The sequence below is a fragment of the Mycteria americana genome, chromosome 2 (assembly GCF_035582795.1).
Source record: "Mycteria americana isolate JAX WOST 10 ecotype Jacksonville Zoo and Gardens chromosome 2, USCA_MyAme_1.0, whole genome shotgun sequence".
Lineage (NCBI taxonomy): Eukaryota > Metazoa > Chordata > Aves > Ciconiiformes > Ciconiidae > Mycteria > Mycteria americana.
The window spans coordinates 24,026,121-24,049,126 of record NC_134366.1 but is presented as its reverse complement, the minus strand read 5'-3'; the positions used below and the strand labels follow the sequence as shown (position 1 = coordinate 24,049,126).

The 23,006-nt window shown below is 38.1% G+C and overlaps 1 protein-coding gene across 2 annotated transcripts in view; it reads right to left on the bottom strand.

The window, feature by feature from the left end:
* Positions 1 to 23,006, bottom strand: part of ITGA8 (integrin subunit alpha 8) — a 117,962-nt gene that overhangs the window by 66,285 nt on the left and 28,671 nt on the right. For both annotated transcript variants that reach the window (XM_075492725.1, XM_075492726.1), the window contains exons 12-15: positions 20,651 to 20,856; positions 18,275 to 18,466; positions 5,534 to 5,579; positions 3,361 to 3,468 (exon numbers count right to left, since the gene is read on the bottom strand). In XM_075492725.1, the coding sequence (XP_075348840.1) occupies positions 3,361 to 3,468; positions 5,534 to 5,579; positions 18,275 to 18,466; positions 20,651 to 20,856 (552 nt within the window). The remainder of the gene's footprint in view (positions 1 to 3,360; positions 3,469 to 5,533; positions 5,580 to 18,274; positions 18,467 to 20,650; positions 20,857 to 23,006) is intronic.

The window sequence follows — 23,006 nt, the reverse complement described above, 5'->3', positions numbered from 1 at the left end:
TTTCAAATTAAGTCAATGGGAAAAGAAAACACTAGTAGTAGAAAGGAGCAAAATTAGAAAAATAGTCCAAAAATTATGCAGTTAGGAAGGGTTGAAACATTATTATTTTTGGATTTTATGTTTCTGGTAGGAATTTTGGATTCAGCTTTTTTTGAAGTGTATGTAGAAATGTTTAATTTACTGAATCTAGCTGACTCTGGATTAGAAATATTTTATTACTGTTTTAATAATAACAACACATTTGGAGATAAAAGAATGACAAAATTTTTTCAAATTATTTTTTGATAGTAGGAACTTGAGGATCAGAAATTTTAAGCAGTTTGCCTCTGGTTTAGTGGGATTACAGAAGGTGGATATCTGGGTTCCCTGAAGAAGCCTACAGCTCAGATTAGAAATCCAAACTTGAAAAGCACTAACAAATAAAAAATATATTCTGCAAATTGACTTTTTATCATGATTGGACACTTCCGTGCTACTTAATTTTTGGTAAGTCAGGTAACTTCTCTGACCTCTTGCTCCTCTGCCAAATGGAAGCAACAATATTTGCACACTACCTTAAGTTAGTGAGAGGTGGAGTAAATAAAATTTGCGGATATAATTTAAGCACAAAGTAGCAACGAAGTAGCTAGTGGATAATCAGATCTCAAATGGTAATAAAAATACCAATGCAGAGGTAAATTAGACCTCTTAATAGCTGGAATCCAGTCTTGGACTTAATAAATCATATGATGTGGAAACAGCTTTTGAAAAATGTAAATGTTTGATTTATTTACCCCTTTTTATAGAAATTAACCTGCATCTTTCACACCTTAAAAAAAAAGTCTTTTTACATTTTCTTTAATAGCTTCAAAGTTGCAGAATTTGTTCCAAATTTGTTAGTTTTGGGAACCCAGAAATAGCCATGTTTTAAACATAGCAGAGAAAGAATTATATATTCTAGAAGTTCAGGACAATTCTATTAGGACTGTGCATAAAAATGCCTTTTTGTGCATGTTTCCTCTGTGCTTCAGCTTTCCAATTTATATCATGGCAAAATTAATATTTTCCTAATACTCGAAAATGTATAATAATCCACATTATTCATACACACACACACTTCCTGAAACTTTTCTGGTAGGAGGTTTCCTTTCATTCTAATTTTGCAGTGTCAGTCAGTAGACATTTTATACAAGTTGCACAGCTGGCTAAGAGATACAGAAATCTATCCCATGGGACTGAGGAATTCTTTGCCTGTTGGAGCTTCCCTACTAATTGTTTTCATATGTACAATACAAGTTTATATCAACTAAGGAGAAAAATTACGGCATGGAAAATAGCAGCTGCTCTTCAGTCGTTTTGTAATACAAACTAAATCTTTAGGGAAGAGTATTTCAGAGTAAAGCAGACAGAAATTAAATTATGCTCCTATTAAAACTCTTGTAGATATGAACCAAACATCTTCTGGCTTATTGTAACACAAAAATGAAATGTTAAAGGAGCATACTTTGTTTTTTCTCCCTTTTTTAAACAATATCTCACAGCAGGAATACTTTTTTAACAGAGATGTTTTTATTTATTTCTTTTGTGTAAAAACCCACCTTTTTTCTCTCAGTACACTGTCAATGAATGTTATGGTTTTTAAATCTTTTCCATTATGGCATAAATCACTCTTAAAAAGTCTTACTGAAGTTCTGAAAAAACGTAATTTGGATCAATGAACATGCTTCAGCCCAGTGTCGATATTGTAAATTCTCCATTACATCAACTATTAAAACAAAAGGTGCTTGAATCAAAAAATCAGGATGGATCTTGATCTGGATCCTATTCCAGAAAGGCCAAAGCTTTTTACAGTTCCGGAACTGCATAGTTCTACCGAGTGCATTCTACATTGCTCTGTAGAAAGGTGATTTTCTACCCGGGATGTAGAAATGAGGAACATTATGATAAATATGAGAAGTCCCATAAAGTGTAAAAGAACAGAGCAAAAGTGAAAATCTCTTGACAGCCCCATCCCAGATTTTCACAATCAGTAGATTTAGGAACTTCCTGAGTCACAAATTGCATTAAATACATTAAAAGCCCATATATTTAGTGGTTTAAGTGTATCAGAGTTGAGTTCCTTTATAACTCTTCAATGACCTGCTTCTGGTCATGATTATTTTTTATGGTTCATATTTATAAATTTGTTCTAAAAACTCTTTTGCTGACTCTCACATTTGAGATAATTTTTAAAACTCATCTCCTATAAAGAATGTCTCCAGTGTGGGGAATCCCTCTGACCACCCCTGGTTTAAAAGCAGTGCAAAATTTCTGCTGTCACCTTATCTTCTGGACTCCTCCTTTACACCTTGATATTCTTTTCATCCAGCCCACATCCTGGCAGGCTTTCTGCCTCTACTATGTTTAAATAAAATTATATGACTAGTTTTTATGTCTTGGAAATCTGTTCCTCACAGCCTCTCTGGCAGGACTTACTGGTATTTTATATTCAACTTGCATGTGTTTATGCTCTGTTTTGTTTTTATTTTCCTCATTTGTTATGATTTCCACTTTTAAACAGTATCTTATGTATTTTTAATAGCCTCTTTTATTGACTGTTCCTGGGGTCCTTTCTAAGTGACTTTTTTTCTAGTGCAGTAAATGTGCCTTTATGTGGTATTATGTGCTATTAGACAGCCTCCAACTGTCCTGCAGGCATTTTATATTTGTAACTGATCTTATATTGTTTTAATTAGCTTCAAGTTTTTGAACATACTTTTTCTTTTCAAAGTTAAATGCTACTGTGGTGGAGGGTTTCTCTAATTCAGAAGATATATGCAACATTGTCCTGTACAACACACTAAAAAAAGCTTTCCTCTGACCAATGACAGCCAGAAACAACATCCTGTGAACTGCTCTCAGGATGGTCAACCAGATATCTTCTCTCTTCCACAAAAGACTGAGATCTCTCTTTCTCTAACAGAAAATGGTGGGCCCACCAGCTCTTTGCATCACTTTCACTGTTACATTTTCTCAACAAAGATGTATGTTTTGACAGATCAATGTTTCTGTGTTTTGTCTGTCTTAGCTGTTTCATGTTTCATTCATCCAAACACTGCATATGAATTTTCAGCTTGATCCTAGGAGACACTGAGCATCCTCCTATGCAGAAGGAGACTCAGCGTATCAAAAGACTCAAATTTTAGCTACTTCATTTGGAGAATCTGTGAAGTACTGGAAGGAACTCTGTTCTATATAGGGTTTTTTTGTTGCACTCACAGCATGTTTGAACCTTTTTTTTGAGCTTTGAACATGTTCAACAAAAAGCTGCAAGACAAGTTAGGAATAGGAAATTATTTGAGAAAGAGGATGAGGACGTTTTTTGTCTAATCATGAACTTACCAGGCCACCAAAAGCTGAGAGCCAGGGAGCTGACAAGTTTTATTGTCTGGATTCACAATCATGGGGTTCAGAATGAGCTGAGCATTCACTGTCACAACGGGTCTGGCTCTGAGGGACAGAAATAAGGTTCACTGCATACAGAAGGAGCACATTAGTAATTAAGTTGCAGCAGAGAAAACACTTAACTGAGATGGCCACAAAGAAGCCAGAAATGTAGGGTTACTTGGGAGAAAACACTTTTATAATGCTGCTCCTACCCAAAAGAACTTTTTTTTTTTTTTGTCAGAAAATGAGATACCTCCTACTATGACATTTTGAAAGTTCTTCACAAAAAAATCACGGGTTAATAGCATCACTGAAACAGTATCCTGTAGTTAACAATAGGTGTGTCCTGGGACTGAGGCACTTCAGACACATTTCATCACACTGGGTTTTCACAAAGGGACAGAGTCTGCCTTTTGGGATTTACAGCAGTCCTTTGGCCATTATTTTATACTGTCGGATTTGTTTTATACTGTCTCCATTAACAGTGTCTCCATTAACATATTCAGACTTGCTATCTCTGTTTAAGATTCTTAAAAATATGAACATAATCTGGTTAAAGTAGAAGTTGATCTAGAATATCTTGAGCCAATAATAAACTGTCTGACATGTCTTGACACAATTGACTTTGGAATCCAGGAATAATCAGAACATTCTGCTGAGTATGTGAATATATAGTTGTGGGGATGGGAACTATCCCTCTGAATAACTATGTGTTATTAAGTAATGAGATAATCTATAATTGAGAGCAATTTAGAAGACAAATGAAAACAAGAAAGTGTCTAAATTCTGGTTTTTTTTAAGACAGCAGTACTATTTTACAGTAACTTACATAATTCTGGCAAAACCAGCTTATTACAAAATTACTTTCCTCATATTTTAATCCACAACTGAGCTTTTATTATTACGTCTCTATATTACTTCAGCAAGACATTAAAAAATAAAATTACTTTCTTCACTTTTGTGCAACAGGGAAAACCTTTTTTCTAACAAATTTCAGTTAATAAAATTCTGTTTCTCCAATATGACAGGTTGCATGTTTGATACACTCTGGCCAGGAAACAGAAAGATTGAGTGCCTCCTAGCTATTCACTTTCTTAAATTAAATAGAACACATTTTTTATTGCTATCTAAAATACATACTGGATCTAATTCTCCAATGTTTCACATCCTGTCCAGTCATTCATGCCACTGCAAAGTGATGCATTGCAAAGTATTTGCATGATTCTTAAACAGGGCAGCAGGAAAATCAGGTCTACTCACTGCACCTACAGTGTTAGCTAAAATGAGCTAACATTCCTGTTTTAAAAAATTCTTATGCTTTGACAAACATTCAGTTGGGAAGCAGAACACACCTTCTCTCAGTCAGGTACTGTTGGGAATATAGACAACAAGAAGACAGACAGGAATCAAGAAATATGACTACATTGTTGCAGCAACAGACAGTGAATATTTAAATGCAAAGAACTGTCCGCACAGCTGGACTAAGAGGGCCGCAGCAGATTTTTGTTTATATATTCTGTAGTTTTAATTTATACCTCTAATCAAACAGTGCATTTAGTGAAAATCCATAGTCAGCAACAACTTTGTGATTTGTAAAATGGGATCTTGTACATTTTTTTCTAAACTGAAGCTAAAAGCAGCAGTCTTTATTTTCAATAAATAGTTCACATCTTAATGTACATGACCTCTGAAGAATTAGAGTCACTCGAAAACTTCTTACTAGTACCATTCCCCCAGGGAAGAAATAAATTTTCAATGTTATGCTTTTTAAATTTCTCTCTGATGAGCTGTAGCAAGAACTTTTTGACTGCATAGGAACGTGTGACATTGCTTTAAAAGTAGAAAAAATACCATTTTCTCTTCTTGTTTTATTGAAAATTAACTGAGGATTCAAACATTCCAGAAGAAGTTTCTTGAGCTAAGACTAAGCATGGAAATTTTCATTGAAAATGACAAGTTTTGAGCATGGGGAAAAAGTATTTGTTTCTCACAAGATGGTTAATTTATCATCTGTAATGAGCATCTTTTACACGTTGCACCAGGGAAACACAGGAATGTGAAATGTGTTTATTTGCAGATCTCCCACCAAAGCTGTAAAATAAAAAAATCCATTGTATTTACCACGTACCTGTAAACAACTGCTTTTCCAGCTCCAAATGCACCTACAATTAAATCTGGAAAAACAAAACAGCTTCAGAAGAACTATATAGAAGCCTCTCATACATTTTTTCCCAGCCTAAATTAGATTATTTATATTAAAAATGCAGTAACATAAAATAAATGTGGGTAATTCCTTTGTAAGTAATTTTTTCAACAGTGTACCTGAAAGAAGACATTTCACATTGTCAGAGATGGGCTCATAAATGTCTTGGTTGTATTCAGTAAGTGCCAATCTATTTAACACAAGGTCACCCATGCCACAATCTCTCTTCACTCCAACTTGCATTAAAGGGGAAAAAGGATGCCATTAACCCCTATACATCTTATTCCAAACCATTAATTGCCCATTACACAAAGAGATGCAAACCACTTTGTCATCACTCTCATACAGGTCATGTTGAAAATTCATGGTGTTCCTTCCTGAAAATCCTTCCCATCCTGCTTTGTGTTTTAAGTAATTTGTTCATTAATTTAAGCATTACAACTCTGTGTATATAAATACAATGCACAGGTGAGAGGATGGCTGATTTCATAGTTTCTAATGTTTTCAGCATTGTAGCAGCATGTGCTTAAGGCTTACAATAGTTATCCATCTAAAGCTATCTTTTTTGCCATCAGTCACCATTTGGAACAGATGGAGTCAAGAACACAAGCGCTACACCAGGCCTTGGGCACATCTTTGTTACTGGACACTGGCCTGGGTTGGGAATCTACAGGCCCAAATATCTCCTCTTTTTGCCTTGAGTCCCCACACAGGGCTCTCTGGAAAGATCCAGACTGGCTTGCTGGACCACTCATGCCTGCTGGAGAAAAGCTGGAGCTAAGCAGTGAGGAAAAAGGATCAACTTTCCTGATGTCTCTAGCTGGAGCATAGTTCAAGAAAAGGAAAGAGCTTTGTTTCATTTTCAACCCCCCCAGTGTCCATCTGGGCCCCCCTTTCACTCCACTGTTGTTATCATATGATTTGATTTACACGTCCAATTCAGTAGACCAAGTCTTACAACAGACCTTGCAGTGGTACAGACTGGCAACCTAAATTGATCTAAATGAGTTAATTAAATCAGTACTCAGGGTTGTAAACAAACCCTTACTTGCTGCTTCCATAGTTTGAGCACTGGTTTGCTTAGGAAGCCCTGAAGTCATTAAGCATGATGCAAATATAAAGCTTTGGTGCTAATTAGCTGGGGGGGTTGGGCCAGGACTGGCAGTGTGTTTTCCAGCGCTCTGTCTGCCTTTCAGATGGTCAGGATTTCACAAGTTTAAACAAGTACTCCACATGGGCAACAGCCTGTCCTACAATGAATTCCATTGACTAATGTCCTAATAGGAGCAGGCATGGACAGTTTATGGGTCTGATCCTCTTTTTGTACAACATTTACATTTTTCTACTTCCATTGGCCTTAGAGAAATAGGCTACAGGGTCAGGAACACTTTAAATAGCAGAAGAAAATGAGTGTTGTTTCTCTCTCCTTTTTGGGACACACATGAGTCCTTTTCATTAGCAGTTTTTATAGACAACTTGCACACAGTACCAAAACCTAAAGATATTTTCCTCTTAAATAAACAACTGATTGAGACGTAGTCGTCACCACGAAGGCTACCCAATGCACATGGCAGAACTTTTCCTGGCAGCTCCCTGATAGCAGCACCCACAGTAACCCCAAAAGATTTAAGATTCTGTTTGTGTTTGGGGTTTTTGTGTGTGGGTTTTTTTTAAAAGGAAAAAGAAACATTATGTTGTGAACAGAAAGTGAAAGACAAGAAGGAAGGGGCTTCCATTCTGTTGTTCCCAGCTGGATGCTCTTTATGAATTCTGCAACAGATTTAACTTAGGATAGGTACTGTTTCGTACTAGACTTGATAACTCAAAAGGTTTCAGTACAGGGCTATGTTATGGCAGAGACAAAACAGGTAGATATCCAAGACTTATCCAAATCCTGGTCTTGCAATGATTTCATAATCTGATCTTTCATTAAAAAATAAAGCACTCCAGCCCTTCATGGGCACAAGGGAAAGCTTGAACACACAACTTGAGTAAGCTGAATAAAATGTAGCCTGTTTGAATCTGAAGGTAAAAAGAATGAGTCTGTCAGTTAGCCTCACTAGTATGAATGAACTCTTAATTTCAGTATCTACAGCTGTGTGGACTTAGGTCCCCATTATCTCGGCATCCCCACTTTAACATTAAAGGGGATTTGTACATCTGCTTAATAGTTACATCCCGGTTTCTTTTGGACAGAGCCCAGCTTATTTGAAAACAGAGGGTAAGGGGTCTAGAGGGGCAATGGTAGGCCGCAGTCACCAAAAGACTGGTTTTCCACGAGCATTCTTTCTGCATTGCCACCTCAGCCAGGTTTGGAGACACAGCAAAAAAGATGAGGACATTCCATCATGGCACCTTCACAAAGGCCCTGTTTGAGCACACTCTAAGGGCAGCCAGGACTGTGCTCATCCTGCTCTTGTTTGGAAGCTCTTACTTTTTACCTGACACGTCCTTTATTCTCTGGTCTAAGCCATGCTTATTCTTGACCAAAAGAGCTTGAATGAGTGAAACTACTCAGTAGGAAAAGTGGACTTAAGAATGGATATGCAAATAATAAAACATACTTATACCCAGTAGTGACATCTATGATCTAATATGAGGACCAAGTCATTATACGTTCAAGCAGAGTATTCACTGGAGATCCATTAGGGATTTTGCTTTGCTTCTACTTGTTCTGTTACTATATTCTTCTTTCTTTCATTGCCTTGTGGGGTGCAACTCTTATATCCACCATTGGAAAAAAGCATTTTTGACATTGATACAAATTCATGAAACTTGAATACACATCAAATCAGAGCACTTTTATAAGCAGAAGTTTTGAATTCATTGTGTGTTCTGCAGGAGAAAAGTTACTAATAATTTCTATGAAAAAAATGCATAAGATGTCTAAATTATCTGAAGCTTGGCAACTTTCTCCTCCTAAAAATAGAGAGAAGTTGTCTTTATTCATTGCTTGTTAATGCTATGCACGCAATGTCACTGATGCAAAGGTCACTAGCTGAAAAATAAGGGTTTAACAAGCAATTTGGAATTACATAGCAGAAAAAGCCAGCTTAACTACTTATAACCCTTCCAAACAGAGCCCGAAGAAAAGCATATGAAAACCTTTGCTCCTTTGCATTTGTGAGGGTTTTTTTTCAAGCCCAGATTAAAATGTGTATAAATAAAGAGAGAAAGAGAGAGAAGTATCAGAATCACAAAATCTCCTTCACTCCTTCTTTTCTCATATTTCATGTTTGCAGGAGGATGAGGGACCTCATAGATTTAAGTCAATGACCACTTTGCCTATATCATCTCATTGAGAAGATCCTTTATCAGCTGCCACCCTTCAGAGAAGCAGAGATCTGTAAGGAGGGGCCGGTGGCAGCAGCTGTGCACTTCTGCCTCATTGCTGTTGTGGAATAAATGAGCTATGGGGTCACAACCACACTGCAAAAACTAAGAAAACAAGCACGGAGTGACTACGAAGGAATTTTCAACTTGCATTTCAACACAGGTTGAGGGTTGTATGCACTAAAATCCCAACTGGTGGAGTTCACAGAGCTTAATCCTGAAACAAGTGTCTTTGGCATGTACTTAACTGAAGTCAAGGGGCACTGTGCAAAGTTAAACAATCCTAATGCTTATTTCAGATTTTACTTTGCTCTGAAAGGAAGGCTTGCAAGATGTTGTCTGGTGAAGACAATCCATTTTCTGAGATAAAATTATCATAAAAAGTTAGGGAAAGAGTATTCACAGATGGCACTGAAAGGTACGCTGGATTTTGTAAGCTGGTCTGTTTACCTGCACCTTCTGCCATGTGGCTGTGCCAGACCTGAAACACCATGTGATAAAGGGCAGAAACTTGCCATGATGCTGACTAAGCCTTCAACCAACTGGAGGAAGTAGGAAGATCAATGAAGTCCTACCTCCAGTCTCAACAAGATATATTCATTTATTAACTTGAGCAAATTCTTTGATCCCCTGGTATTTCTAAACAACATCTCCATCCCCTGTGAGAGATGCAGCCCCAGGGAGTCTGAGCAGGGAGGAATATGCAGCGCGCTCAGCACCCCAGGCTTGGTTGGAGACTGTTCAGCAGTCCCAAGAGAAATTGCTGAAGCATGGTATCTCATTTTGCTTTATGGCGGACAGTGGCCAAGAAAGACAGCCAATGAAGGACTACATAATTGGCACACGCTTCACTTGTGAGAAACCCCAAAATGAAACAATGGATAGCTGAGGCACCTCCCCACCGCAACTCTACCAGGATACAGGTATGAAAGTGTTCACTTTGTGGATTCAGAATGATTTGCTGACAGCTTTAAACATCACTTTATGTAGTCTGTCAGTTTAATTTCATAGTATAAATAGGATCTGGAAAACAAGTAGAATCCTATCTGACTACAGGTGCTAATGGAAATTTCATAAAAGAGAGTGAGAAAACTGCATAACTGGAAACCCTGTTAAAAAAATCATTGTGAGCCTTTTTGGTTTTTATTTCCCTCAGTGGATCAGGTGCCAAAAAGGCCCATGATCAGATTTCTATTTGTCTTCTAGGATTTCAGAGAGCACTACAGTCCCGAATCTCAGTAGGAAAGGTCCAGAATAAAATTTCCTTTAAATGACCATTACTTCAGGCTTGACTATAATAAAGGACACTGGATTGTTCAGTTCAGCCAACTTTACTCAAGAATTTTAGTTAAATACTACAAAGAACCACCACCCAAACCAGAGTCACTTTCTTCCAATCCTACCATTCTCAACTGTCTTGATCCTTCTCTGTTTTTCAACCATTCTGGTAGCAGGTCTGTTAAGGATAACACCTAATGCTAACTCATTTCAGTGTTCCCCTTTTGTCTGAATGAGTCCCTTTCATAATGCAGTGTTATTATTCACTTCATTATACTACAGATCCCAAAGAGGGCAGTTAATCTTCTATCATTTCAGTAAATCCCTACTTACTGGGATTAATTGCTTTATTCTTATATTCCATTGAGCACAATATTGTGATTTCATTCAATATCTCAAAGAATTTTAGAAAGCATACCTGTAAGTTACATAGATAATAATTTGCCATAAAATTAACATATTTGTAGGAGATTCTTGGCTTGTCACTTCATTTTTGATTAATTATTCATGTGAAAACATAATTAGCTAGTAGAAACAATTCAGCTTTTTTGCATTTGTTGGCAGAACCCACGCCCTTGTTCTGGCTCCCACGCTCAGCAGTCCTCTCTTACCAGAGCAGATGCAGCTTCTCATTGATTTAATTTGTTTGTCTTCCACAAATCTCCTGGATCAACTTCATAATTTAATCATCACTAGATTACAATTTGTGATATTGTTGGCACAATGCCTGTTGTTCTCAAAAAAATTATGAATGCTGAAGAACCCTTGCCTCTCAGAAAGAAACTTGAGGTTTTTCTTCCTGCTGTTTGAGTTAATGTACTTAGTAGATGGAGGTGTTAAATACTCCTATTTTAATAGGATTAGACTGGATTACTGAAGTTCTGAGGAAATTTTGTCTGATTATCACACTTGTTTCCTTCTTAAAATGTTTCTAGAGTCATTTGTTTATACTAACTACATGCTATTCTTAAGATAATAACTGAGTCCAAAATAATGAGGCATGAAGATGCCTTTATACATTTTCCTGTGCTGACAAAGGCTTGACTAAAAAGAATAACCAGGCCAACAGCTGTGTTTGTATAAAAGTGGGATACCTTGAAGATGAAGCTTCAGCGGTACTGACTCCAGGGTGACTCTCTAAGTTAATAAGGAAGACTTATACAAGCGTCTAAACAGGCAGGGAGCAGAAACAATAATGCATAGTTTATTTGAGCAATTAACTAATTAACTAATTAACAGTCTTTGAATAGTGAATTCATCTAGATACTGCTCTGAATCCACCCACACTGTTAAAAGAAACTGGTTAAGTCATCCTGGTTCACAAACACATTTGAAGAAACCACAGTCTGCTGGAGGATATGCCACAAGAAGAAAGCAAGCTTAATGAGTTGAGTAAGTTATTCATTATAAACTATTTGCTCGGCTATAATCAGCCAGCAAATGACTGAACATATGCTGAAATGTGAGGGTGGAAACCTTACAGCCTCTAAATGTCTGAGCCCTGCATAGATAGATGAACCAGCTGGAAGTGTGGCACCATCACCTAGATAATCACCGACTCCAAGCACTCAGTGGGGACCAGCTTTGAATGGATGCCCAGAAGCCAAAAGAAACAAAATTCTTTCCCATTAAACAGATTTATGGATTTCTTTTGTTCCTATGAAAATTGAACTATGCTAATAGAAAAAGACAGAATTATAAATAAAATAAACTACAATTCAAAATACATGCCTAAGCTGAGGCTTCATTCCCTGCTCCAGGCCTTGATGACACAAATAAAGCTCAGGAGGGAACAAAGGGGCCCTAAAAGACCCAGATTTACTGGGGAGTGAAAGCTGTGTTGAAAGTTATCATTACGTTGCTCAGATGTTCCAGCATAGAAGACAGCCAGGAAGGTTTTGCTGAGGCAGGGATTTCAGAATATCTTTAGGCAAACCTTGAAGAGCTGCTATTACAGAGAATCTCATGGCTATATAAACTGTGTTATGGGCCTCGCCAGTATGGCCTCAGATACAGCATGATGCTGCTTTGCCATGTCCTAACCTCGGCACCGAAAAGTGCAGCACAGAATCTTGCACATAATTCCTTCCAGCTGCCACTGTATTTGCACTTAAACTGATGAAAAAAGCCCATCTTTTACACTTTTTCACTCCATTCACTGCTCCCCCCTTTTATTTCTTTAATCCCCTTTATTGTTTTTACGTGACTGTCAATCCAGAGTAATGGCATTTAGTCAGTATTTACTATAGAAGCATAAGTGAGATCGGATCCTCTCCTTTGAACATGATCTTAGAACATGAGTTGTCAGAAAACTGAAATGGATTGTCTGCTGAAAGATATTACAATTATGTCAGTGTTAGTAAATTAGTGCCACAGAATGTGCCTGTGTGCCGTACCTGCACTGTCTGCGGTGGTGTCACTACTATGGCCCTAAAGCAATTGGCACATGACAATTATTAGCCTCCAAAAGAGAGCACGCAGCCACCCTGTTTTGGCAAGAAAGTGAGTTTGATAGTATGGACAAGAACTGTTCAGTGACAGTTCAGAACCAAAGAACAGCATATTTATAGTGTAGATGTAGCTTAAAAGGATGACTTGGTCTTTTCCTTCAAATACTGGGTACATATTGTATACTGAAGAGATACTGAGTATCTCAGGTAAGTATGGTACAAAGCTTGTCAGTGTCATGCTTGGAAGACTGAGAAAGCTGCACATTGTTTGTTCCCCTGAATAGTCACACCAAAAAGCACAGAACTGGCTTGGTACATTCAATCTATCCGACTGACGTGCTTAATCTGCCTTCCTCTTACGGCTTCCCTCTCACTAGCCTTATCCAACTATAAAGTTTGGTCAGGTTCTGCCTAACTCTTACGTGACTACAGAGAAAGGAGCATCCATCCATTCATTACCACCATCACCACTGTTTGGCATTGCAATTCTGCTAGGAACAGCACTGTGTTTGGGGCTGAAGGTGATGAACACCAACACAGAGAGAGGGCAGCTGTGTGTTTTTAGAGCGACACAGCTGTTAGGATGATCAGCACAGTTTTCTGCCTCTGCTGCTTCCCAGGGTTGAAAGTTTCCCACTACCTCCCATTGCCTCTCCAAAGCAGAGACTACCATATTGCCACCCCCGTCTGAGTTGATAAAGGAACAGTTCTGGGCACATAACTTCTGGAATGTCTGCAAGTATGACACAATTTACAGAAGTCCTTCCCTGGAAAGCCATGGAGATGTAAACCAAGGGTTGTGCTTAATAACAAAACCTAAATCTTCCCTGTTGAAAGGTTAGAAACATCCTTGTATTTTCACAATGCTGAGAGTAGAGGTCTGTTACTGTTACAGTGATAACATCTATGCCAGGGCAGCTGGAGACAGGTGGTCATTACACTGACAGGACTGCTAACAACAAGGAAAAGCAGCCCTGTCTGCATGCTGACCCTACTAGAGAAAGCTTCATTTTTAGGTACAATGTTGAGTAGGTGGCCAGCTGTCTGTATCCTGTGCTTTGTGCAGTGAGTGGCTACACAAGTGAAATTCAAATAAAGTCAGGGCATGAGCTTGAGCACTGTGTTGGTACTGTCCAGATTTTTATATTGTTAGCACAGACTCTGGTCTGATTTTAGTGTGTGCAAGTCAGTACTCTCCCAGATAGTGGCCAGGACCTTTCCCAAAGCCTGGGCCAAGGACCTTTCCCAAAAAGGCAGTTTGGATATGGCCATCCTGTTTCAGTGGGCAGGAAGGTTTCATCTGATGACGGTGAGCTGTGCTGTGCCATGTAGCCTCAAGGCCAAACCACAGTTCCTGGGTCACTTTATTTTCTTGCACAAACATAGTCACTGATATGAATGAAAAAGATTTGGGATTATTGTTTTGTCAAGTACTAATTCTGATTTTCTTCTCAGTAGGGAAGATACAGCTTTTTTTTACATCAGGTAAGTTTGAAACCCAGGTCAATGGTAAAATCTTTATTAGAAGCAATGCTTTAGCCAGACATAAGTCACACTTTACACCCTGCTCTTTACATAAAAATGTATGAAGAAGAGGCAGCAGAGACAACAAAACTGAACCATCATCTCGTACAGCAGGACTGGTGTGCCATTTGCCTCTGCACAAGGAACAATTAAGTAAATTAGGGTTCCTTCCACAGGATTGCTCAAACATATGGCTGAGGGAGGGAATATGGCAGAGGTCTGTAAAATAAGAGTGGACTAAAGAATTCTTTACTGTCTCTTCAGTATAAGAACTAGGGCACATCCAAAGAAACTGTCTGGTGGAATGTTCAAGACTTGAATGGGTTGCAGTGAAAAGAATTACTTCTTCACAAAACATGCAGCTAGGCTGTGGGGCCCCTTGACGCAGGTTGCTGTTGGTGCCAAAAGTTCACACGAGTTCTACAACTGATTGGTCAAATTCATGGACGAAAAGACTGTCAAGGGCTACTAAATTTGAAGATGCCACCTCTGACTCAGGGACACCTTGCTCCTCCAGTTGGTTAGAACTCGGTGAATATTCTGGGAAATATCACTGTACCACAACTGTATAATTTCCTAGATATCTGTTGTTGGCCACTGCTGGAGCCATGCTACGGTGCTAGACAGATCTTTCATCTATATAAGTATGGCTGTATTATTTTCTTCCCTGCCTGTTCTGCTACTCCACCATTAAACCTGTCCGTGATCAGTTTTCTCCCATATTTATTATGCAACTGGGGTCCTGGGGACAAGAGGGTCTTCCTCTGCCTTTCCTAGATAAGACCAGGAAGCAGGAAGTGGTCTCTCTCCCTTTGCTGGCCAGGAGTTGCAGGAAGAGGAGGAGGGAGAAACCATTCCCCCATCCACAGGAAAGCTGAGGGATTTGAACAGCACTGAGTATTAGGCAGCCTTTGTCTGCTCCCTATTTCCTTCTCTGTTCCTGAGCTTCTACTGGCATTTGGATGAAGAGAGAAAGATATCACTTCCTGTACCAAATGGCTGCTCTTTCTCAGAAGGCTAATAGGTAGATCTCAGCCTGAATTGAACTCCCAACCAAGAGAGGATTTAAACTTTGTCCAATAGGAGAAAAATTTGACTGTGATTCACCCTCACTTTTTAGGAACTGTATTCCCCAACTTGTAACTCAGTCTCTAAGAGCACTGGTTCCTCGGTTCAATACAGTGAGCCCAGGATGAAGCTCAGTGGTCTGTGATAAGAAGCCACACAAGCAAGTGGTATCTTCTGGCCTCCAGGTCTGTGAGCTGCTCCAAGAACATTAATACATGGTCTGATTTAAAGAAGAAGGTCTGAAATGCTAAAAGGTCTGAAAATGCTACACAGTGCATTAAAAACAAAATGGCAGAGTAACTCCCATCTCTCAGCCTCTCATTTCCTAGCAGGGATATGCCTGCCTCATGAACAATGTTAGGCACAAGGGCTTAAGTAAATTGTATAAGCACAGCTGTAGTTATATGAGTCCTCACAAACTGGTGTCAGTCCTGAACTTCTTGCAAGTGTGATCCCTTTTTGAGCTCGTTAGTCTTCACACAACACTTGAACTCTAGCTATGGAAGAGCTAATTTCTTGGAGAATCTCACCTCAGACTGTGGCAATACATGGTTATACCTGCAGCCAGACATTACAGCTGGCTTTCATTTCCCAGTCTACGGGAACTGAACTTCTGAGAGTGATGAGTCAGCATAATTTGTTTTATTATTTTTTTCTTTTTATAAAATGGTTGATTTTATAATATACACATTAAAAAGCTTAAATGAAAATTTTTGAGATTTTTTCTAATCTTTCACAATCCTCTTTGAATCACAGTCACGACCAGTAGTTTGGGAAGCACTGAATTAAAGGCTAGTTTCCTAGACCTTCTATAGTCAGCAAATACTCTGCCTCTCAGCTGACATCTAAAATAAAACTTCCTTCCTATTGCTTCCAAGTTCAGTCCCTTGTTTCCTCCTTGTACAAGGGCTGCCCTTCAGCATTTCCGTCAGTAGGTGAAGAAGAAAAGCTCTTTGACAGAAGAAGGATTACTTACTTCATTGCCTAGTGTGTTTGTCCTGGACTTGCATTTCCCCATATTATTTCCTTTCTTTTTTTTCCTTTTTCCCATAGGAAGGCATTCTATTTTTGTGCTAATACTGTGCCATGGTTGTGCTATTTTTACAGCTCTGTTTTGGTGCTTCAAGTCTTTGTGAATTAAGGAAGAGGCTGTTGACTGACAGTAAGGTTTTTTCTTCTGTCATTTTCTGACAGATTCTCTCCAGTACTCTGGACTTCTCATCCAGATACTCAACTGAGGGATGGAGTGGAAAGCTAGTTACGGTAAATGCAGCAGGTTTTTTTTTTCTAAAATAAGTAATTCATGTAATAAATCCAAACCATCTAGCACATAGTGAGATGATATCACAATGTGAAATTCTGCAACTAGGATGCATAGTGGAGCCAACAATGACAAGTAGAATAACTCCAAGAAATCTCACAACTGAATTGACTATAGCAGTTCCTCAGTACACATTTAGAAAGATAGAGACCCATCACCCTAACTTTCCACAAATTAGCTTAGACGATGCTCCACATAAAGTATGCTAATGCACTAGTTAGACTTCTACTCTTCTTTCTTCCTCATGTGACTCCAAGAAGACCTGAAATAATCTCTCCCTTCCCTCTCTCTATCTTTTCAATCTTAGAAATGTCAGGAATGCAATATCCTGTTTTCTTTGGTTTTTCTGGGGGGCCTTGTGGGTGCTTTAGGAAATGTTTAAATGCTGAAACTTTAATAAAGAGCTCCCTTGTCCAAAAGAACCTCATTAGTCATGGACAATGAAAGACTATTAATAGCAACATCAACAATACACAAACAAAAAGTCAGAACAGTGTTTAAAAGCCCTTTCTTTTCTCAAATGCTAAAGATCCTCTCACTTCAGTCTTGTGATAGCCTCACTTTATTACTCCACAGTCAGCTCTTCTGTTTGTAAAAACGTAATTCCTATTGTAAACACCCCTTCCCAGAAACTCTTCCGCTTTTGAAAAAAAGACACCTCTTTCAAAGTTTTTACAATCCATCACAAAAAGGTAAAAGAGATCCCATTTTTGTCCCTTTGAAAATCACAAGTTTCACTTTTTAAACAATACAACTTTTACGAATACTAGACTTGAAATAACCCAGGCTAACTAAAGTGATTTCATAGTAAGTTACGGAAGTAAAGACTATTAGCATTTTACTGTGGATGAACCTTTCACAATAACAAAATATGACGTTTTCCTGCACACCCTTGCTAAGGCTTCTGAATTGTGATGAAAAGAAACAGAACACATTTGCTTCTAGAGGAGAGAGACAGTAAATACAAGCACATTTAAAATAGCTTCAATGTTCAGACTACTTACGATGCTACAAACATGCCTCTTAAAAAAATAAATACATCCCCAGCAAAACTCAACTAAAGTTACAAACTTGATAAATTTGAATGCATGTCAGGTACTAATAAGGAAGAATCAAAGCTAACCTAAAAAGGAAGAGTCCATATAGCAGAATGAAAACATTAAAGGGATGGAAAGGCCAAAATGAAATATCTGCCTTTAAGCAATGTCTTTGCATTCTCTCTGCTTTTTTGTAATGTAATCAAAGCCATTAAGAACCTATATATAGCTCAGTGTTTCTTCGGACAGCAAAAAACAACTTAGCAACACAACCAAGGCAATCCCTTCTTCTACAACACAACATGTTTTTAATTAAGAAAGAATGCCAGGATGAAGGAGACCTTATGAGTTGAATAAGCTGAGAGCATTCACTTTTTGGAAGTGGGGGGAAAGGGTTAAGCTTTTTATTGTAAACTTCACATGTTTTATGTTAATGTAACTATTTAAGCCCTTTCTTGCCTTTCTGATCATGTCTTTTGACAGGAAAGGGAGTATTTGTTTTGTCTGATTTTAACTCTCAGGAAAGCAAGCTAGAACTATCCAAAAATGTCTATCCTTTATTCTGATGTCTGCCTTCCAAAAGGAGCAGTTTAGGCATGATGTATTTTCCAGAGAATGGAAGTATGAAATTCCCTTTCTAATGGAAAAATCTTACCTGGGTAATCATTCTTGTCTACATCTGAGTCTCCTCTTAGAGTGAAGCCAAATCCCGAAGGCATGGACTGTGAGGCCCATGCTCCATTGAGAACCTGGGAAGGGTTAGTATTTAACCCATTACTATATCCGTTGTAAATGAGCACTTTCCCTCTTCTGTCTTCTCCTGCAAATGGTGCACCAATAGCAATGTCTGCAGTGCAATGAAAGAATAAAAAGAATGGGCACAGTTAAAATAAAGCAAGAATTAAGTCCCTGCATGAAAACAGACATAAATGGCTTCTGTCACATACATGAAAGAACTTCAACATTCTGTACTTCTGTTTGGATTCTAGTTTTAAGGCAAATATATGAAAATGTTTGTAGTGTCTTTTCTGTGTCTAACTTTCATAACAAAAGCTTATAAAATCATCCTATGAAGGGGTTATTGCATTATAATAAATAGCCAGTCCACACTGGATTCCTCTACCATATTTCCAGGGCACTTAATAATCTTTCATAAACCAAGATCTAATGAATGCCTGCTTCTACTTCCATTTTTTTAAACAGACACAAATTTTCCTTGATTTCCTCTATCACCTAATTAATAAGGAGCAGCTGTTAGATAAAATTAATTTTCTTTTTCCGGACAAAATATTCAACATAGACAAAAAAACCCACCCCCCTCAAACATCTAGTGCTTTAGTATGCAAAAGAGAACAATGGAATATAATTTTTTCATCTATACCAAGCCAACATCTTATTGAGAAATGGGAATAGTACCGAGTCAGGAATTTAACAGAAGGCCTTGGGCATTATGCAATTAAGCACTGCAGTCCTTGAAAAATGAGGTGCCATATCCAAGAATTGGAACTCACAATGCTCTTAGTTCCTACACATGCGATGTGGAGAGAATCATGTGTCTAGATTGAGATTCAACAGCTGCACTAGCTGAGCTAGCCAATAGGAAACACTAGAGGCAGATACGTATCTACAGCTCTCATATTTAGGTTCTGATCTAGGAGCTGGTGCTGGACTCCTTTATTAAACTTGACTTCAGCACCTGGAATTCGTACTTTCACTCTAAAAGCAGGAGTGCACCAAAGCTGTATGACTGGCATCTTCAGTTATGAAGCAGAAGACTTCGGCTCTAGATCCTTCTTAGCCTTCTCTATACAGTGAGAGAGAAAAGCAGGAATGTCTCCTCCCTGCCTTACCAGAATGCTGGAGAGCAGGGGTACAAACCTTCCCTGCCCAGAGAAGCTGAGGGCATCTGCTATTGCTCACAGGTAGAAAACAGGAAGTCTCTACCGTGTGGTGCACCTGGGCTGAACTCCATGGTGGGATTCCAGGACAACCCAGTGAGGGTATTCTCAGCAGTCACAATCCAGTGGCTTCTACCCACAGGATGGTATTTGAATTTTGTGCACCCTGAACCCCAATACAATTCTATGGCTCCTAACATGACTCATCCCTTGCACAGGAGCCACATATTGGTGACACTGCCCTAGAGTCTAGTGGCTAGAGAACCATGAAAAACAGCCCTCAAGTTAAGGAGGAGCTATGTCCATTAATTTTTCCTTAGTGGGCCAACTATTTTTAAGGCTACTGTGCAAAATACCTCCTGCAGGAAAAAATCCTTGGGGTTTTAGATGCCGAGATGCCTGCTTTGCAGATCCCTAACATCCTGGAAATAAGAAGTAAGGAAATGCATGCAGGGAAAACCAGGATGTTACTGCCCATGTCTAGGAGCTAACTCTAGGTGCTCAAGGCATCCAGGCTATCTCAGATAATTAAGCAAGATAGTTTACTTGGACTGTTTTCTTGAATTTAGGTTCCCAGTTAACTTACAGGAATGTTTTGTTGTATGCGTGTGCTATAGGCATTTGAAATAGGTCCCATTATGTACCTGTTTCTTGGGACCTAAGTGCCAATGGAAGTCTGATTCCAAAATAGTTATGTCTGTACTTGTCCCATTCTTTCATTGTGGACAAAATGCTCCATTTACTGAGCCTAATTTGGTTCTCAGACTCATCCAAGCATTTGAGGAAAGAAGGAGAACTCTGCTTTTAAACAAATGCAACATCTTAACTAAGTATTTAAATGTAATTAGTCATAAAACAACGGATAATTTTTTTATTCAAATGAACATGCTAATATTTAGTAAAAAATAGCACTATAGTCAACATGACTGTCCTCCTATAGGTCAGCTTATCATGGGTAGGCCCTCAATATCAATTTCATTAGGATTAGTGTAAATTCTCATGACTTTCAAAGGCAGTTACATGTTAAAAAGCCTTTTTCAGGCACTGCACAAGACACTTCATATTCACTGCTTAGCCATTTTTAATTTCAATGTTATACAGAGATATCTATTACTACATTACATATAAATTACCATTATATCCATCTTGATTGAGATCTCCAAGGTGCGTGATTGCACTGCCAAATCTACCGAACACTTCAGTGCCTGTCAGAATTTGTGCATCTTGGAAGAGGAAAGCGCTTTCTTGCAGGTATAGATAAACTTGCCCAACTTCTTTAGGTTTGCTCTCAAATTCTCGTTCCATAAAGAGAGGGGCGCCAACTAAGATATCATCTAAACTGGAACAGTCAAACAAAAACCAGTGTCACTGAGAGATTGAGTGTAACCAACACAGTTCATGCGTTTGTTAAACAGGAAGCTGATAATTACCATAGAGTCATAGACTAACTGAGGTAAGAATGCACTTCTGGAGGAGTTCTAGTCCAAACACTTGGTCAAAGCATGGTCAACTAGGGAAGGCTGCCCAGGGCTGTGCCAACTCCAGTTTTGAATATCTCCACGGATGGAGACTCCACAACCTCTCTAGGCAACTGCTTCCAGTGTTTGATCACCCTCACAGCAAAAACATTTCTTCCTAGATTTAAATGGAATTTTTTGCACTTCAATTTATGCCCACAATAGACACTGAAAAGCTATACTTTGCAGTTAATGATCCAGAAGTCAGGAATTTAACTCAGAGGGGATCCGTGTTACTAGAACAAATTCTGTAGGTCTATCCTGCTAACAGTTCTAGTGAGAGACAAATTTCAGTATAAAATCTAGCTTTTAAAAATTATACATCAGTAAGTGAACAACAGAACAAAAATTGCCATGTTCCAGCAGATTTTTGAAGTAATATACATGAAACATGGGTAAAGCATCAATTAATAGAGAATGCCTCATCACTAATTCAAATGGAAGCTGGGAGACAAAGCCAAAGCTTTATTTCTGAAAACACTACTGTTGAATATTAGGTACATGAGTAGTTGCAGTGCTCACGTAATTTGCTGTATTAAGTATTAAAGAGAAAGGACATCATAAAATCACAAAAATATGAGGCTTAGAGGGAAACATCCTTCTGTTCATTTTGCTACTCCAAGAAGAATCAGTAAAAGAAGACAGACTAATCAAAGGATATTTTGCATGTTGTTGTTCTAAATGGGGGTGTTTTGAAACGTTACCAACATTTATTTAGTGGGAAAAAAAGACAGTAAAGAATAAAATCAAGCAAGACTGATAGGCAAGTAACAAGCAGAAATATTCTTAATAGATTATTCTGAGATATGAAATGATAGTATCAGATTCATTTCTGGAGGTTGCTTAAGCCCATATAAACTAATAGGATAATTCCCATTACATTCAGTGGACATTGGCCATCCATATTAAGGAACTCTGTTACTGCAAATAACTAGTACTACTTGATCTGAGACTTTTTAATTTGGAAAACATATTCTTTTGCTTTAACATGAAACTTTGTTCGAACTTTGTAAAACTTGTAGAAAACTTTCTACTCTCAATTCATCATATTCCCAGTAGTGATATTTTCACAAAGGCTTTATCTATTAGTAAATCAACTGGTAAAATTGCACTATATTGTTTTTCCTAGTCCTGATAGAAAACACCCTGTATGATTTAGGAGTAGCTCAGTTAATACTTTACCATAGATATATACTATGGTTCTAAGATATATACCATGGAATTTAGTACAGAATATCTCATCTAGAAACCTTTTAATCAAATTGTAGAACTTACACATTCTGTAAATTGTGACAAAGTACTTCTAGAAATGTTATTTTTCTTTTAAGTTTTATAGTATGTTTCCATAAAGGAAACTGTAATTCAAAATGTCAGGTCACTTTTGTACAGTTGTTCTATTCTTACGTCAGATTCTACCCCATGGCATGAATAACTAAAAAAGGAAGGAAGCAGATGCTGACTTGACATCAAAGGTGGGATTTTCCTTTCACACTAAACATCAAAAGTCCTCCTCTACTAAGGGAAGATGTTCGTGGTTGAGACAGAATGTCAGCTGAAACAGTTGCCATGAAACAATAGTAATAACAAAAACAGATAATGAATGCCTTTTTTTTACAAGTTATTTTACGTATGCCATGTACTAAAAGCATTACACAGTAGCACTATAATCAATTATTATTTTATTACATTGCAGTCCAGATATTCCCAGTAAGATTGGGACCCCATGGTGTTATGTGTTGTATAAACCATGAAGTAAAAGATGAGCTTGGCTCCAATGAATATTTTACAAATGAAGGATTGTAAGACTAAGGGAAGATTTTTTTAGAGGTGGTAAGGAACTAAAAGAGTCAGAGCCAGGAAGCTCCCAGTACATCAATGTAAAATAAGTAGATACCTAGACACCTTTAAAACTGTGGTCCATAGAGCAATATCGGAGTGCCTAAAATGGTGAAAAGAGAGAGGCAGACTATCT